Here is a 19,287-nt window from a genome sequence, read left to right on the forward strand (position 1 = left end):
CACACTTACAAATGAGTTTATAATTAACTAGCTAATTATTGACTAAAAATTACTATACTTTTAAGTCAATTTGTGGCTATTACTGTGATTTTTAATAAAATATAAAAGCAATGAATCTGTCTGAATCTTTTAGGCAAATCATGATTTATTTACATTTTTATTAACAGTTATTAGCTTTACATTAGACTTTCTTATCAAAACAACTGATCAAATCATGTTTATGTAGGATTTGAAATTATTCATATTCATAGAATTAAAGAGCCATTACAAACAAAGAATTTGACTATCATGTGACAAAAAATAAGGGCTTTTAATTCAAGGTGAACAAAGACTTTACTCCCATTACTTACATTACTGTTCAAAAGTTTGGGGTCAATAAGATTTTCTTTAATTAATACTTTTATTCTGCAAGAACACATTAAAATAATCAACAGTGACAGTAAATACATTTATAATTTTACAAATAAAAAAATAAATGCTGTTCTTTTGCTCACAGAATCCTGAAAATAAATGCATCAGTTTCCACAAAATATTGAGTAGCACAACTGTCAACACTGATATTTTTTTTAACGAATACCAAATCAGCATATTCAAATGATTTCTGAAGGATCATGTGACACTGAAGACTGGAGTGGCTGCAAATTCAGCTTTGCCATCAGAAATAAATTGCTTTTTAAAATATATACAAATAGAATAAATGCAGCCTTTGTGAGCATAAGAGACTTCCTTCAAAAACATTTTTTAAAAACTGACCCCAAACTACAATGATTTGCTTTAAAATGAACCAGTATCCATATAAGTCAAATGAGTCCTTTTCAAAAACACTAACCTCGCCATAATCATTCAGCTGTAGCGTTTCACATATTGTGGCTTTACAGTGACCTCTTAAAAATGCTCAAATGTCCATATTGTGCTATAGGACAGGACACTCACTTTGCAAGTCATTATGGAAGCCTTGCTTGATTTAACATACAGCAAAAATTGTGCCTGAGGAAAGACATCCAATTTCTCATTGCCATTGAAAGAATGAAATACAGTGAATGTTTCTTACAGTAATGAGATGTCTATGAAACATCAGCTTTAATCAAACCAAACACAATATTATTACAATAAAGCATTACTGAATTTTACCCTGTATAAACAACATCTGTGATTATGTGTATCCTTAATTCTCCTATTAAATTTCCTGGTGTAAAAATACCAGTAAAATTAAGTGCTTACATTTAAAGAGTCAAGATTAACAGATCATGACCAAGAGTCAATAGCAGACAGTATTTTCCCATGCCAAAACCACTGATTGATGTGCGGTAAAGGCACTTGAATATAAAAACAGTTCCAGCATGCTTTGATGCAATATCAGGAGGATTCATTTGTGTTTGGGATAAGACATAAGATGATGAAAGAATATTTTACAGACAACATAACATTTAGGTCATGTCAATATAAACAATTAGAACTAAACAGTTTTAGACTGGAAAGTATTTACATGTTTGTTTCCATAACCCACATGCACAAATACATACAAATGCACATGCTCAGTTTAAACCATCATTTAAATCTCATGATATCCTTGAGTTTTTCCACCATGAGATGAAGCTGCCCATGGAAAGGGACCTGAACTCTGAACGTTCTCCGTGGTTCAGGTTCAGAACGGATTCTTAGTTCTTGCTTGCAGACGATAGAGATAATTCTCATGATACCACTGGAGTCATGTCCCATAGCTGCATGTAAACACACCACAGATTTTAAAATGATTTCAATCTCCAACCACAATTTATCAAACAGTACACTCACACTCTTGTGTGAGAACAGTGACCGACCTTGATGACTCTGTCTGTCCCGGAGGTGAGCAGCCAGCCTCTGGTTGGTTCATACTGCATATGTATGATGCTGTGCTTACTGTCATGGAACGTTGCAGTGGGCGCCCGTCTGGATAAGAGGAAAGCTTTGGGTGATCCTATCATTTGAGATAGTCAAAACATTGAAGACAATAAAAATTGTACTTACTCCTCATCTGTAATGGAGTCGTGACAACTGTCACAAACCCGCACTTCAAACTCAAATCCCATGAGAGGAATCGTGGAACGTTTAGAGGAGCACTTTCCACAAACGGCTTGGCCACACTTCCTGCAGTGATGCTGGGAAAGAGAGCAAAATTAAGCTGCTTCAAATTATATTCAAGATTTGGCTGAATAAAGTACTGCAAACAACCATTTAACTAAACCAGAAAAACTAAATTTGAGATATATTTTCTGAAAACCATTTACAGTCCTCAGATCGATTTATTTGATGCTAAAATATTTTTAAGCTTAATTACAGATTTGTATTTTAAAACTTGTTTTAATACATATTTTTAAACTTAAAGAGTTAGATCACCCAAAAATGAAAATTCTGTCAGTAATTACTCACCCTCATGTTGTTCCAACCCCGTGAGACTTTCGTTCATCTTCGGAACACAAATGAAGATGTTTTTGATGAAATCCGAGAGCTGGATCACTCCTTCATAGTAAAAACATCGTTAAAATTGTCCAAGTGACAACAGTGGCTCAACCTTAAGTTTATCAAGCGACGAGGATACTTTTTGTGTGCAAAAAAACTAAAATAACAACTTTATTAAACTATTTATTTTCTTCTGTGTGAGACTCTGACGTGAGTTCACGAGTGCGCCTCGACCCATGCGCAAGAACTGAGAAGATAAGCTCACGATCATTTGATGGGAAAGTGTGAAAGGTAAGCCATTCATTTTGCGGCATTGGTAAGGCACTTTTACGTTTTCTCGTTGGCTTCTCACGATTCGGACATCCAGGAAATGCACACTTTAGAACAATTTTAAACACTATTGAGACCCATCTGCGTCATCTTCTCAGTTCTCGCGCATGGGTCTTGGTGCTTTCGTGAACTCACGTCAGAGGCCCACACAGAAGAAAATGAATAGTTGAATAAAGTCAGTCATTTTTTTTTTTTGCGCACAAAAAGTATTCTCGTCGCTTGATAAACTTAAGGTTGAGCCACTGTTTTTAACGATGTTTTTACTAACTTTTCTGGACCGGCAGAATGAAATTGCCTAGAAGCCTATGAAGGAGTGAGACAGCTCTCAGATTTCATCAAAAATATCTTCATTTGTGTTCCAAAGATGAACGAAAGTCTTACAGGGTTGGAACAACATGAAGGTGAGTAATTACTGACAGAATTTTCATATTTGGGTGAACTAACCCTTTAATGCAATACACACTGCGGTTCAAAAGTTTTGGGTCAATAAAACTGGAGATAAATAAAACACACAAGTATGCATTAAATGAATTTGAAGTGACAGTAAAGACATTTACTGTTACAAAAGATTTCTATTTAAAATAAATGCTGTTCTTTTGAACTTTCTATTCATCAAATAATCCTGAAAAAATATCAATGATTCTACAAAGATTTCAAGCTGCACAACTGTTTTCAACATTGATAATAATAAGAAATGTTTCTTGAGCAGCAAATCAGCATATTAAAATGATTTCTGAAGGATCATGTGACACTCAAGACTGGTGAATGATGCTAAAACGTTGCCATCACAGGAATAAATTACATTTTAAAATATATAAAATTAAATAAAAATACACAATATTATTGTTTTCACTATATTTGTATTAATTTATTCAAATAAATGTGGCCTTGGTGAACATAAGCATAAATATATATATATATTTTTTTTTATTGTACTGCAAATTCTATAAAAGTCTTTAGATTTTCAAATAAATGTATCTTGTTTTAAAGATGTTTAGATTTTTTGTTTAAGATTTTGCTGTAAAATAAGACAAAATATATATATTTTTAATTATTATTGAAGGGACAATGTGTACTTTTTTATGTATTTTATTATTTAAAATCAATATTTTTATTCATAAATATGTCCTCAATGGTGTTCAAATACCTCTGCCAATTATCTGATTTATCCTCGTAAACGAAGAATTTATTATCTTTATACACATGGGAAGGGTAGGTCCACGGAGGCTTCCATCATGTAGTTCTGCCATCTTGAAAAACAAATAATAGCAGAGAGGGACAAAAAGTACTAGGCCAACGCGTTTTTTTCACAGCGCGTTTTCGTTCAGAGCCAGCGTGACGTAACTGAAAGCAGCAGAAGCGGAGGAGCAGAGCAGTGAGAGGTGCTTGTCACTGCCCCGGCAAGTTTAAAAGGCTGCATTGCAAATCCTCATCGCCAGAAAAGTCCAAAATAGATCGTAAAAGGAAACGTGAACGGAGATTACAAAAAGCTAATGCAGGAGAAAGATTTCAAAAGAGACGCTGAAGTTGCCTGCTTTCTTCTCGACTGGTAAGTCAATGTTACAGTCTTAATTACAAGCTTTTTTTCATTGTTTGGTTGTGTACTTTATTTTATAGACAGATGAACATTTATAGTTAAAAGTTGATGATGATATCTAACAATGCACGTACTTCAGAAAATATAACGAATAAAGAAGGCATAACCACTTATTACAATAGTTCATGTTTTTCACAGTCAGTAATTCATACTGTAACATTCGTTTGTTCGTTGTCAAGTTGCTGTTTGTTTGAAATAACAAACCTGTTCAGCCGAAAGAACACTCGACGAAGTGCTATTAGAAGACATCCTGTCATAGCTATTTGGTACATAATGGCTACCGTAGACGCAACGCGCATTTGAAAAAGCGAGGCGCTGGAGAGCACAATTCGTTTGAATGCAAAATACATTTTCACCGCTAGATGGGAGAAATTCCTACACATTGTCCCTTTAACTTATTTTTTTCATGTACAATCTATGTTTTTGTGTGCAGTACCTGCCGGAGACCAATTTTCTTACTGTCCCACATCTGTTTGAAATTCCAGAAGAACGGCTGTTCACACTTCTGGCACGAGTCACTGTCAAGCCACTCCGGGGTCTGAGATAAAGAACAGATGAGGACATGCTGAAACTATGTAAATAGACATATGTAACTAACATAAATATCACACATCCTGTTGACAGAGACAATCCCTTTTGTCCTAGATAATACTTTCTAGCTCTACATCTCTCTCACCTCTTGTCGTGTGACGTCCATGTTCCAGATAACTATTCCTCCATCTGAGCCACAGGAAATGAGCTGACGAGTGTGAGGAGCGTAACACAAGCCCTGCACTTTATCACTGTCGCACACACAGACAAAAATATTAGGACATGACACCCATGCTTTCTTAAGTCTCAAATCTTAAATACATGACAACAATTTATCCATGTCCTACTTGTGTCCCTGCAGTTCAATGGCTGTGCCTTTACGGCCTCCAATGTCCCACATGATGATTGAATGATCAGAACTTCCAGAGAATAAAACCCTTTGCACAGGATCCCAAGACAGTGACGTAACATTGCCTGCACACATACAGGGTCTATGTTAAACGATTCAATAAGATGTACATTTACAGTGTGCAGGGTTAGTTAGTTACAGTGCAAGTAATGGGATACTTCTTTCCATTATACAATATTATGTGGATGCATGCATGAAGATCAGTATATTTTGTGTATCATGTGGTTATGAGGACTTGAAGGCTTCTTAAATGGGGAAATAATTATATTTTAGTTTATGTTTGTACTTGAAGCCCAATAAAGTATTTACTTCATTCACTTGCTTGAAGTCCTCGAGATGTGTGAATGAATCTCTACACTTCAATTGACCAGCCAATGGAAAAATGTGTCTGGGCTAATGGTGAAAGATTGTGCTGACACCTGTGAAAAGTGTGTCTATTTGTAAAGTGCTGTTTGCGGAAGCACCTGTGTGGCCTTTAAAGGTGGTAACAAGGCTGCAGTTGTCCTGCTCCAGCTTCAGGATTGTCACTTGTCCGGAAAGATCTCCAACGAAGGCATGTCTGGTCTCCACATCAAATCTTACACAGATCGTCAAGAAGCCCACGCTATAAAATTTCAGAACCCCTCCTGAATCTCTTCTTATCCATTAATGATCTTCTATCATTGATTTCATTGGGATGGTCAAAAACATTGTGAGACATTTCTCATGTTCCACAGACTGTTTTGGAACACCATGAAGCTGAGTACATGATGACAGAATTTTCATTTTTGGGTGAACTATCTTTTTATCTAGTTATATTTGTAATATAAATTACACATAATTGGTGTTTTTGTTGTTGTGATTTCAAGCAGAAAAAACAAGCATTAATTTAAGGAAGCTTATTTCCTATAATAAAGCAAAAGTAAATTCAACCAAATCAAGTCTTTCATCAGAAGACAACACAAACTGCAAATAGTAAGTAAGATTCCATATTTTATAAAGACTGAATAAAAACTTGTGAGATAGTTCATATCTGAAGTGGCGTATGAATGGATACTGTAGTCCAGACACCCATGCTGTGGTCCTGTACGTGCCCAGCTGCTGTCCGCTCTCTGAGCAGTGCCATGTAAAGCTCTTGTCCTGACCTGTGCTTAGAACCCACTCCATCTCTAAGACGAACAGCACCACAGTCACGACACCCTGATGAGCTAACGCAAACAAAAGACAAAACACAATAAACAAAGCAGGAAGGGAGCACTTTACCACATTCAAAAAAAATTACATGGAATTATGCTTTCACATATAATATTAATAATACAGCAGAAAGTCAAATAATATCAGAGATTGAATTTCAGTAATGAACCAGCGGACTACAACCACAGCACTTATTATACTTCACTCTGTGCGTTTACTTCATTAATGTTTTCATTTATCTGTGTTGAGAGCATTACTTAATGCCTTGCGTTTTAAAGAAGGTTAGCTAGCTGTTTCACACTAATGTCATTCTAGGCCATAATGACACACTGTGATTGAGAGCTGAATGTTCAGAGTACGTACTGAATAATAAAGTTGCCCTGCATATATATTGGTTTATACAGAACTGACTACAATTAGGTACATGGCTATTAAAGGATTAATCGTCTATTGTTCTTTGGTTGCTGTCATAAGAATGGAACCGGAATATGAATCATCTGTATGTTTTAGAATAACATCCAAAAAGACCCCAAGTAATAAACTAGTTATATTTACTTAAAGGATAGTTCACCAAAATATTTTGAAAAAAAAAAAAAAATTATATATATAAGTGGTCATACAATGAAATTCAGTGGGATCCACAGAAGAAAGTAAGTCATACAGGTTTGGAACAACATGAGGGCGAGTAATGACAGACTTTACATTTTTGGGTGAACTATCCATTTAAGGATTAAAATGATTAATAAAAAAGCTAATCCCCAAAATGACCAGACGCTTTAGTAATTAGGCCTTTTTCCACATGTTCATATGATTTATATTAAGTTAAGAAAACAAACTAGATTTGTGACTCACCCTGATATGTTCGCGCAGGAGTCATCTGGTTGTAGTCCTCTGATAGGATAAACTCCTGGAAAGAGAAACTCCTGGCTTAATGAAGCTTAGGAATGTATCTTACAACCTGCTAGAGACATTTTGCTACATAGAAAACAGGTGTGTGTAAGAATACTGCAGCAGTGCCACTTATAATGTGGTTGACGATAATAAATATTTAATGAACATACCGATACTGTGCCATTTTCCAACCCTGCAGAGATCCTCCTTGTCTCTGGGTTAAATGACATACATGAACAAGCCACTGCAACATAAGAAAGACAATGAATACGAGATTCTTCTATCCTACAAAATCCATCGATCGCTTTTCAACTATAAACATAAACCCTCTACTGAGAGTCAGTGACCTCTTAGCCATAGTCTGCAATAGTTAAGTAGAAAGCAAGCAAAACCGTGACATCATTGTTGAGAAATAAAACTGCTGTCTGAACATGAACACAAGCAGAAGTTCATGCCCATACTGGTTTCACTTCACCTTTTTACTTTGATAGTAAAATTCCTGAAGTTATGTGGTTGCATGTCCCATAATGTTGAGATCTATGTAGCTGTTTTGGCTCTCAGAAAGCTGCCCAGGAACTGTGTTGGACTCACCAGGCATTGTGTGATAGACACTGGGCCAGTACTGACCACTGTCCCTCTTCAGCCACACACGGATTGTCCTAAAAATTATAACAAGCAAGCAAATAAATAAATAATCTTGATTATAAAATTTCATGTACAGGCCCTTCTCAAAAAATTAGCATATTGTGATAAAGTTCATTATTTTCCATAATGTAATGATAAAAATTAAACTTTCATATATTTTAGATTCATTGCACACCAACTGAAATATTTCAGGTCTTTTATTGTTTTAATACTGATGATTTTGGCATACAGCTCATGAAAACCCAAAATTCCTGTCTCAAAAAATTAGCATATTTCATGTGACCAATAAAAGAAGTGTTTTTAATACAAAAAAAAAAAGTTAACCTTCAAATAATTATGTTCAGTTATGCACTCAATAGTCAATACTTGGTCGGGAATCCTTTTGCAGAAATGACTGCTTCAATGCGGCGTGGCATGGAGGCAATCAGCCTGTGGCACTGCTGAGGTGTTATGGAGGCCCAGGATGCTTCGATAGCGGCCTTAAGCTCATCCAGAGTGTTGGGTCTTGCGTCTCTCAACTTTCTCTTCACAATATCCCACAGATTCTCTATGGGGTTCAGGTCAGGAGAGTTGGCAGGCCAATTGAGCACAGTAATACCATGGTCAGTAAACCATTTACCAGTGGTTTTGGCACTGTGAGCAGGTGCCAGGTCGTGCTGAAAAATGAAATCTTCATCTCCATAAAGCTTTTCAGCAGATGGAAGCATGCAGTGCTCCAAAATCTCCTGATAGCTAGCTGCATTGACCCTGCCCTTGATAAAACACAGTGGACCAACACCAGCAGCTGACATGGCACCCCAGACCATCACTGACTGTGGGTACTTGACACTGGACTTCAGGCATTTTTGCATTTCCTTCTCCCCAGTCTTCCTCCAGACTCTGGCACCTTGATTTCCGAATGACATGCAAAACTGAGCAACAGTCCAGTGCTGCTTCTCTGTAGCCCAGGTCAGGCGCTTCTGCCGCTGTTTCTGGTTCAAAAGTGGCTTGACCAGGGGAATGCGGCACCTGTAGCCCATTTCCTGCACACGCCTGTGTACGGGCGCTCTGGATGTTTCTACTCCAGACTCAGTCCACTGCTTCCGCAGGTCCCCCAAGGTCTGGAATCGGTCCTTCTCCACAATCTTCCTCAGGGTCCGGTCACCTCTTCTCGTTGTGCAGCGTTTTTTTGCCACACTTTTTCCTTCCCACAGACTTCCCACTGAGGTGCCTTGATACAGCACTCTGGGAACAGCCTATTTGTTCAGAAATTTCTTTCTGCCTTACCCTCTTGCTTGAGGGTGTCAATGATGGCCTTCTGGACAGCAGTCAGGTCGGCAGTCTTACCCATGATTGCGGTTTTGAGTAATGAAACAGGCTGGGAGTTTTTAAAAGCCTCAGGAATCTTTTGCAGGTGTTTAGAGTTAATTAGTTGATTCAGATGATTAGGTTAATAGCTCGTTTAGAGACCCTTTTCATGATATGCTAATTTTTTGAGACACGAATTTTGGGTTTTCATGAGCTGTATGCCAAAATCATCAGTATTAAAACAATAAAAGACCTGAAATATTTCAGTTGGTGTGCAATGAATCTAAAATATATGAAAGTTTCATTTTTATCATTACATTATGGAAAATAATGAACTTTATCACAATATGCTAATTTTTTGAGAAGGACCTGTATTTAGCAGAACCTATACTTGCAACATGACATGCAATACACTGCACAAATTACCCAGACGGACAGTTAAGAACACGTCGCTGGCTAAGATTTAAGTCCTAAAACCTTAATCGCCAGACACAATAAGACTTCAAATTAAATTTGGCTGCCAAGTAAAAATAAATAAAAATAAAAACATAGCCAGGATAAGGGTTGCCAAAATCATTGGTGTTTCTTAAGTTTAGTTATTTTTTAAAGAAAAAAGGATACAAGAAAATATGAAACACACACACACACGCACATACACACACACACACACACACACACACATAACTCTTTAATCCATTAACCAAAAAAATCATACATAATATGGTCATTCATCATTTATATGGTCATTAATCATTTTTATACTTTATTAATAGCCCTGAAACTAGACTGACAGCGAGCAATCGTTCACAAACAAAATGTTTCGTTCGGCCAGTTCGTTCACGAAAGAGATTCAATGTCGCTCCGAATCTTTTTGTAATTCAAAACAGCGATTTTTTTTTTTTTTTCAGTTAGGGCTTTCTGATCATTTCTGTCAGTCTTTAAACTGGCAGGAAAAGGTAGTCACGCGCTTCAAAGGGTTCACAAAATCGTTCATTTAAAAGATTCTCTCAAATACACTGATTCGCCCACGACACAGAAAAGATCCGCAGGCGAATGATCAGCAATACAGCAAATACGTACAAACGGAGATCATCGATAGCAGCAGCAAATGAGCTGTACGTGTTTGCATATTACAGCCTCTTCATTATTATCCTCCATTTGCTATGACAAGCATATTCTTTAGTCCTCCGAATATCGTTTATTCAACCAAAACAAAAAATAAATCGATCATACAGGACACATGTATTTTATGTTACAATGTATTATTGTGCGTGCCAGTGCTGCTTATAAGAGTGTTGTATACATGACGTGTTTTGCGTATTCTGCATTGTAATTTTAGGAATTGCTTTGGGTTTCTAATCATACGCGTGCTGCTGACCTGTCTTGAGATACGCTGATAACCCCGTCCTCTTTGGGGATGATCACAGCCGTATTCACCACATCTTGGAAACCCTCGATCTTACTCAACAGGACGGGCTTTCGCGTCTGCGGACGGGGAATCTCTGCCGCCATGGCGCTGTTGTTTCTCCGTCACCTGAATCCACCTCTCTCGGCTGCATAACACGCTCGCTCTCTGAGCCTGAGCGCTGAGCGCAGGTCGATTATTAGACCTGCAAGCACGGTGAAGTGTGACGAGCAGGGATGCTGCAGGTCAGCTGATTACCTCTCACACAATTTTTTGTTTAGTGAAACACGATCTCTATGCCATGTTATCTGAATACATAAGCGTGTTCTTCTCTCTCTCTGCCCGTGTAACCAGACGATCCGACTTTTGAATGAATCACAGATGTATGCGTTTGCGATGTGCAGTGTTGACTCTGACGAATACCAAATGTGTAGAACAGGAAGTTGAACGTCATTCTTTTTTTCCACTTCATTGACATCGACATTTGTACAAGATAAGCATTGTTTAATTGCACCAAATCTTGTACAAAGGTGCAACTTGTACATTTGTTCAATGCGTGTATAATTAATTTAATCCTTTATGTTAGTTTAGTCTGTTTTCTTTTTTTTTCTCAACATTTTTAAATAATACTTGGATCTAAACAATAAAAACACAGAGTGGAAATTGTTCTATTTATAGTTCGGCTTTATATCATGTGCATACAGACACCACAGAACTATTGTTCATTCTCTTATCTCTACAAGAAAGCCTAACTAAATGTCTGCATCCCTTACTTTTAATGAGTTTTGTCTTGTAAGTGTTCTCCCAGGTTTTTTATATCCCAAATCATTTAGCTGATTATGTCACCAATAAACATGTCATTCATGCACACATGCTGGCTCATATTGTTTGGTAACATAATAAATGTGTTCTTCTGTTGTCTTTGTTTTAAAGAAGTTCCCTGCTGTTTGTCACTTCGTATAAAAAGAGAGCAAGGGCTTCCAAAGACCAACAACTACTAGCAAAAAACAAACATAGAATATATAAATGAGTATAAACTGATTTTATCCAGCAAATCATTATTTACAGAAATTAAAAAAGAAGTAAAAAATATAAACTGTATAAACTGTCTAACTTTTAGTAGAGACTTAGAGACTCTTTGAATAAAAAAGCTATAAAGACTTTAAAAGTTTGAGAGCTTTACAGAGTATTTATTTGATAAATACCATTGTAAAAAATAAATACTTTATATTTATTTTTGTATTAGTTTTTTCTTTTTTATGTTTTCTTTTTGGATGCATAATCCAGTATCTGCATTTGAAAGTGCATCTAATGTGTATGCAATAAAAAAATTAAATGTTTACAAATGCGCATGCTCCCGTTGAGCTTCGTTTTTTGAGAATATGCTAATGATTGATTTTCAGGTGCCAATCAGCTGAGGCGTTTGGACGCACGCTACTCGGGCAGGGCTTTGGAGGCGGAGTCAAGTGCTGAACGCAGAATAAAACCACTGCAGCCCGCGAGCAGATCTCAGAGTGAGGAGAATCATGGACGTAAACTAAACAGAAAGTTACCATGATAAAAGTTAGGCATTTCTTTCAAATTACAACAACAACACCCGTTTCCCTTGTAAATCAACAACCTTTCTCCCCCCAGGGTCTGAGGTTTGCTCAAGTTTACAAGGCATCGATCTTTCAACACTAACTACAGTTACACTCTGACAGAAAGAATGCGCGAGACAGTTAGCATTAGCCGGCTAGCAGCGTGCTGACAGCAGCGACAGGAGGCGAACAAAAGATTTCTCGGCATTTGTCCGCTTGCATTGACACTCGGTCCATGTAGAAGGGGCGATTATCAACACAATGCCCGTGTTACTTTTTTTGATAGACACGTCCGCCTCCATGAACCAGCGCTCCCACTTGGGCACTAGCTATCTGGACATAGCGAAGGGCGCAGTTGAGACTTTCCTGAAGGTAAATGAATACACGTCTCTGCTCCACATTCTTACTTTACTGAAAACTTATAAAAAACCTACGTTTCCATCCACTTTCCACAGCTGAGGAGCAGAGATCCGGCCAGCAGGGGAGACAGATACATGTTAGTGAGTTTCGAGGAAGCACCGGCAGGAATTAAGGTACAAACTATTTTATTTCTTTCCAAACCTGTTTTATTTCACTCCAGACACTTTAATCACTCGCTTCATCTGTTTGCGTTTCAAAACACCACGTCTAAATTTGTGTTGTGAAAACATTCTGCCCAGCATGAATTTGTGTTTAAACATGGCCGACATTTTGTTCAGTGTGGCAGCAGAGAGCTGTGTGTGTGTGTGTTTGTGTGTTTGAGGAAAGAGAGATGGGGGACTAACTTAGTTTTCTCACCCAGAGAGGGAGAGAGAGGACTCTCTACTCTACATTATTGCCTCAGCCAGTTTCAGATAAATGTGTCTGCCTGAAGGGATGTGATGTGAGGATCTCGTTAGAAGCATAACTAATCATTTGCTGTGTCTTGATATTTCAGGCAGGATGGAAGGACAGTCATGCCACTTTTATGACCGAGCTGAGGAACCTGCAAGCAGTTGGATTGACATCGATCGGCCAGTCTTTAAGGACCTCTTTTGATTTGCTCAATCTCAATAGATTAGTTTCGGGGATAGACAACTATGGACAGGTATGTTATAAACCAGGGACTGGTATAAAGTCTGTGGCCTAACCCCATGAGCCCATCCCCAACATCTCACAGTTAAACAAGCACCCAATAGGCTCACACTGTGCCAACACTGTGCCAACACAATCCCAAGGGCCCCTGGTGACACACTGTAGTAATAAGTAAACTACATCGTGGATGCAAATAAGGGCGATGGCTAACTGAAGTGGAACCTGATTATGCTGTGAAAGTGTACTCTAGTTAAAATTGTTCCAGGTTGAGTGTCATTTTAATTCATTGGTTGTAAACACAAAATTCTCAGAAATTTTCTAGAGGACAGTTCTTGTATTTCTGCATGTTGAGCTGGGAAAATGCAACATTTCCCCACACAGATTTAGTGTTTTTTTTTGTGGTAGTTGAACAAACTCAGGGTTACGAGATTAGTTTTGCGTTGACAAAACCAAAACTATCCGGTTAAGCTTTGTTTGTAGTACCATGACACTGATCATCAACTTCCTCTCTACTCAGATTTTGATCCTGAGTTCATGAAATTTGTTCACATGAAAGTGACATTAGTAGTGAACAGCCAATCACATGCCTTAAAAATATTTACTTCTCACAAAAGAGTCGGCGCGATTCATTTATCTTCGACTGAAGATTAAGAGATTGAAGAATATAAATTATATAAATGTATTTAAACAGCAAGAAGAACCTTGTCTATGAAAGAGGACAACTAAAAGAAAACATTTTGCGTTATCAGTACAAGGGAAAGTTGTCAAGTTTATATAGTGGATGAACATGTAAGCTCATGTTTTACTTTTTAAAGCTTTGATATTTGTTTTTGTATGCATTTATAAACATTTAAACTAAATGCGTAATCGTTTAACTAAAATTTCTCATGTCTAATGGATTAAGGGTATAATAATTATATAAATCATACAAAATAATTATTATCATCACTGAAAGCCAGATGATTTTGCCTTAAATTTTTTCTATGTAATGACCTTTTATTTGGAGCAAGAGAAACTGGGAGAGTGACTTTATTGCATCAGAGCTGTGTCACTTTGCTTACAGCTGATTGGTCTGCAAACCTTTGGGTTTGCTATCTCTTACCCAGAACATATCATGCTTCGGTTATGACAATATATTCTGTCTCTGATTTTATTATTGGCATGTAATAGAGCTGCATGTAGTGACATGACACAAGAAAAACGGGGTCATTAAATCTTTCCCCTGCCTGTGGTAAATTTAGACTCAAACTCTCTATATTATTGTATTGCATTGTAATGAATCTCTTTTGTTTCTGGTTTACGTGTTTGTTTAAGAATGACATCCATAAAATCTGCACTGTGCTGAAGATACAATTTAATGTAATCATTGAAAGAGCAGAGCATTTAACTGATTGAGTATACATTATTTTATCAGTGCATAGATGTCATATTTTAGATTCGTATAATGAAGTCAGTGTGTTAACATCAAAAAGAGTGGGTGTATGAAGCTATGCCTTTGTCTAATGAGCTCCACTGCAGGTGCTCAGTTTTTATGGGTTTTTTTATTATTTTTATTTTGTCTTGTGTTTTGCAGGGTAGAAACCCTTTTTTCTTGGAGCCAGCTATCATTTTGGCCATAACTGATGGCAGCAAGCTAACCAGCAGTTCTGGGGTGCAAGATGAGGTGGGTCATATGTCCGTATGGGCTGGACTTAAGGACTCATGATAACATCCTGTCTAGTCGTGGGTTTCCTATTTTTCTTTTGTGCTTTCTATCCCCTGCTTGTTTTTCCCCCCCACTTAAACGTGTTCCTCTTGATATAGTTTGCTCCTTCCTTCCCATATCTATCTTCCGTTGTTCTCTTTAACAGTATGACTTGTAGATCTGTAAAAGTAACAGTCTCTAGCTTGTAAAATGAGAAATATCCAAGTCAGTGTCTCCTACAGGAATTTGTTCCCCCAGGGATTTTTCCATTTATGTGTTGACATGTGAATTAATTCATCCTTTTTCTCTGCTCCAGTTGCATTTACCCCTGACAACACCATTGCCTGGCAGTGAGCTGACCAAAGAGCCCTTCAGATGGGACCAGCGACTCTTCTCTTTAGTGCTCCGCATTCCAGGCCACTCCTCTCCTGACCCTGAACCATTGGGTGGAGTTCCTCTTGACTCTTCTCCTATTACACCCATGTGTGAGGTCACCGGGGGTGTGTATGCGTTTTACCTATTTAAGTTAAAATTTTATCACAGAAAGACAAAGGTGTAGAATAGAAAAGGTAATGGACTGCACGTTTTAAAAGTGAACTCAAATTAAAGTGTAACATCGTCGATTTTCCACCTGCTTTTTGTTACAATGCTGGTAGTATATATAAAAATTAATAATCAGGGCTTGACATTAAGCCTTTTCATGTGCTTGTCCTTCGGACAAGTAAATCTGTCATTCAAGTGTCAGAGTAAAAAAGTTGCTTATCTGCAGTTCTTCTTTCTTTCTTTTTTTGTGTTGTAAATATAAATTATTCTGAAGCAATTTTCTCATCAGTGTTCAATCAGCTTTGAGATATTTAAATCTGCATATTGTAATATCTGCTCCTTTTAAAGGGCATCCCCTCCCCCAATCTTATTAAATGTATGCTTCATCTTTCATTTTAAATTCCTAAATTTGATCAATAAATTCAATTATTTAGAATAAGACACCATAGGGCTGTGACCCTTTGTAGGGCTGATCAAATTAAATCATTTACACTGAAAAATTACAATTGCATTAAATAATGTTATGAAATTGTTTTAAATATACAAATAAGAAATGTTGGAAAGAATGATACTACTTTTAAACAAAAGACTGTCTTAATGAGTGAGTCATTGATTTATTCATTCAAACGATTTGTTCAAACGGCTGATTCATTCAAGAATGAGACAGATGTTTATGAATGGGTCAGTGAATCTTTGACTCAACTGATTCGTTCAAAATGCTGAATCATTCAGTAATGAAAACATGGTTGAGTGTTACTGTGAGATGAGCTATAATTCTCCTGTGATCTTTGTTTGGAATTATTTTCGCTGCTGAAACGGAACAAAACAGCCAATATTGCATCTAAAATGTAAGTGACTTAATTTTTACTGTTTATTGAACTGTTGTAGGAAATCAATGTCCCATTTTCAATCCTGATGGTATTCAGGAAAACGCCACTCGTCATTAGAGGTTCAAAATATAAAAACTCCACATTTTGAATTTTTATAGGCAGTATGTTGTTAACTGAGTTTCTTTTGTGTATGCTGTGCTAATTTGTTAAGATTTCTCCTGCGCGAGCCTCAACAGCGCAACCTTGTTACCGTCAGTAATACATTTATTATCCACTATCGATTGCAACTTACAATAAATGTAATAAAATCAGAATCATTGTCTCGTTTTAGTGATTCCTCTTTTACTTGTCCCTTCAAAAAATCCACTTCTCCCAGACGAGCGTTAATGTCGAGCCCTGAATAATGTTTATTAGTTCACTGTTACCTGGACCGAGAAATTCAAAACGCCTCATCCGGCAGACTTTTGACAGCTCCAGGGCTTTCATGAAAACTACAGATTAGCCTATACTTTTGCATTTTTATCTCCCACCCGCGGACTGTCAGATCGACAGAGGGTTTAACAGAACAGTTATTGTAAGGGTAGGTCCATCACTTAAAATTGCATCGTACTATGTCTACTTTTTAAACAGCATTATAGTTTAAAAAAACACACACTACGGCAACAGCTTTCTTTCCTGTAGTGTACGCAACAGCGTTTTGCTTTGGGGGGGATGTTGGGTGGAACTGACAGAACAGCAGTTTCTTTCAGTTTTCCCTTCCGTTTGGCCTAAAACACTGTGTTCTTGGTCATCCTCTCCATATTTGTTTCTTTGCAGCCTTTAGCCACTGCCTTACAACGAACTGGATCCTTCACTGGAAACCAAAAGTAACTCACTCCCGCTAAACGTTTACTCTTTGAATTCTTGCACCTGGGAATAATACAAGTCGACACCATTATAACTAAATGATTGCGAAGTAATTCCTGCTAAAGCAAGGTGGAATTTGACTCTGGCACAGATTTCAATTTTCTTTTTTCACATTTCTACTGCATAGGCAGCCAAGTTTTATTGAAAGCCCATTTTCTCAGCTTAGAAGTAGGCTACCCCTTTAAGTAGACTGGCAATGTTTATTGGTTCTATATAGCCACCATGAAATATTTGGTTGGATTGTGTGTGCGAGAATTATTTGTGATCAAGTATGTTTGAGATCACAAAGGAGGTCTTTGCATTTAAAATAAGAATTTGAAAAAGATTTTTATGCAGGGTTTTTCCTGCATAGAGAATTATGAGGCGGCCGCCTCCGTCAAATTTGGTGCCAAAACTCAGATAGGCAGTCACTGTCACATGCTCAGATACCCACCGTGACGCTTCTGTTGCGGGTTCCCAGCCTGTGTCCACTATCAAACCATATAGTTTGCCGATAGTGATGCGTGGATTGCGATTATATCCGCGGGTCGGGCGGGCCAAGTAATAAAAAAATAACATTCCAATTAATCAAGGGTGGATGAGAGGGATGAATCATTATAATGTGTTGAGTTTAATAAAGACACGGAACTCACATCACAGTAAAACGCAATGAACGCGCGTCACTCTTTTACTTTCGTTTTCAACAACGTAATTCTCTTAAGGGAAAACCAACCAAGGAAAACATATGCCAGGGCTCGACCCGTGTGTTTTTTTGAAGGGACAAGAGAAAGAATTGTATTTGCCCAACCGGACACATGGCCTGATTAAAACGTCAATATCAAAAAAATAAAATAAAAAATAACTAGGGAATCACAGAAAACGCGAGGATGATTCTGGTTTTATTTCATTTAATGTAGGTGCCGATTGATAGCGTAGTTGATGATAATAATAGACGGTAACAGTTGTGCTGTTGAGGCTCGCGCATTTATTATATTGGCCTATACAGTTAAAGCTCCAGTCGGCAAGTCTGGCAGATTGAGTGGATTTAGGAAAGTTTTGAATGTTTACAACTCTCATGCCCCTCCCCCACTATCAACGGATACCCTCCCACCCAGTTCATGCTCGTCAGTGCGTGTGCACCAGATTTTCAGTGAACGCCAGGACTCTCAAGTGTCACGCATTGAGCGTGACAGTCACTCATTTCGGTCTTTTGTCACGCTCTCCCGCCACACATTGTATTTCTCACGCTGAAAAACTATTTGAAATATATTTAATATGCCGCAGCGCCCAAAACTCTGGCCGCGCCGCTCTCACTGTGGAACCGGCATGAATCAAGCGTGTTTCCTCTGGTGTTGTTCGTCGAGCTACACAATAGCCAATCAGAAAATAGCACTATTGTATCTGGGTAAGATTTAACGCAACAACCAATGACAAAAATGTATCCAACCCCCCGTCGGCTGGGTGTCACTCTTACCTGTCTTCAAAACTTGAGAGCCCGTCTCATCAGCATCCATCAACACCATGGAGTATTTGGAGGTATGCTGTCCTGGCTAATCTACCGATAGATTGCAATTGCTAACGTCAATTATACCTTAAATGAGCGTACTTGATTTTCCGCCATCACTCTTCGTTACTGCGCGAACTTCAGGCGTGTGCATGTGATTGTAACGTGCGCGAGGGGTGGCGTGTGCCCTAACGTGCGCGAGGGGTGGCGTGTGCCCGATCTGTGATTGACAGTCAGATCTCACACCCCCCTGCGCTGATTGGACATGATGAACCGGGAGCTGTGGATTTTTGCTAAACAAATAACACGCTCCAGGTGGAGTTAGAAGCTCGGGTTTTTTTCTAAAACCACTTTATTTAGGTTGTTCTGTCAGATTATAGTGTCGATTTCACTGAATATGATAAAAAAAATGTTGCCGACGGCAGCTTAAGAAACATCACACGACCAGTGCCGTTTTCCTAAATACCATCACGATTGAAAACGAGACACTATATTTCATAA

At 37.9% G+C, this 19,287-nt stretch overlaps 2 protein-coding genes across 3 annotated transcripts in view; one reads left to right on the top strand and one right to left on the bottom strand.

Moving 5' to 3' along the window:
- Nucleotides 1–253: 253 nt before the first annotated feature.
- wdfy2 (WD repeat and FYVE domain containing 2) lies at nucleotides 254–10,889 on the bottom strand. Its single transcript, XM_056251930.1, has 12 exons — nucleotides 10,681–10,889; nucleotides 7,962–8,029; nucleotides 7,541–7,614; nucleotides 7,332–7,386; nucleotides 6,343–6,493; nucleotides 5,771–5,883; nucleotides 5,245–5,371; nucleotides 5,043–5,148; nucleotides 4,803–4,904; nucleotides 2,008–2,138; nucleotides 1,821–1,929; nucleotides 254–1,721 (listed from the first exon to the last, which is right to left on the bottom strand). Exons 1-12 carry the CDS (start codon nucleotides 10,812–10,814, stop codon nucleotides 1,692–1,694), a joined length of 1,200 nt encoding a protein of 399 aa, XP_056107905.1. The 5' UTR covers nucleotides 10,815–10,889; the 3' UTR covers nucleotides 254–1,691.
- A 1,313-nt stretch (nucleotides 10,890–12,202) lies between these two features.
- The window catches only part of ints6 (integrator complex subunit 6), a 30,851-nt gene continuing 23,766 nt past the window's right edge, over nucleotides 12,203–19,287 (top strand). For both annotated transcript variants that reach the window (XM_056251931.1, XM_056251932.1), the window contains exons 1-5: nucleotides 12,203–12,659; nucleotides 12,743–12,820; nucleotides 13,204–13,353; nucleotides 14,914–15,003; nucleotides 15,341–15,524. In XM_056251931.1, the coding sequence (XP_056107906.1) occupies nucleotides 12,549–12,659; nucleotides 12,743–12,820; nucleotides 13,204–13,353; nucleotides 14,914–15,003; nucleotides 15,341–15,524 (613 nt within the window). In that variant the 5' untranslated portion in view covers nucleotides 12,203–12,548. The remainder of the gene's footprint in view (nucleotides 12,660–12,742; nucleotides 12,821–13,203; nucleotides 13,354–14,913; nucleotides 15,004–15,340; nucleotides 15,525–19,287) is intronic.

The sequence above is a fragment of the Rhinichthys klamathensis genome, unplaced genomic scaffold, assembly GCF_029890125.1.
Source record: "Rhinichthys klamathensis goyatoka isolate OS25496 unplaced genomic scaffold, OSU_Roscu_1.1 h1tg000090l_1, whole genome shotgun sequence".
In the NCBI taxonomy this organism is placed as follows: Eukaryota; Metazoa; Chordata; class Actinopteri; order Cypriniformes; family Leuciscidae; genus Rhinichthys; species Rhinichthys klamathensis.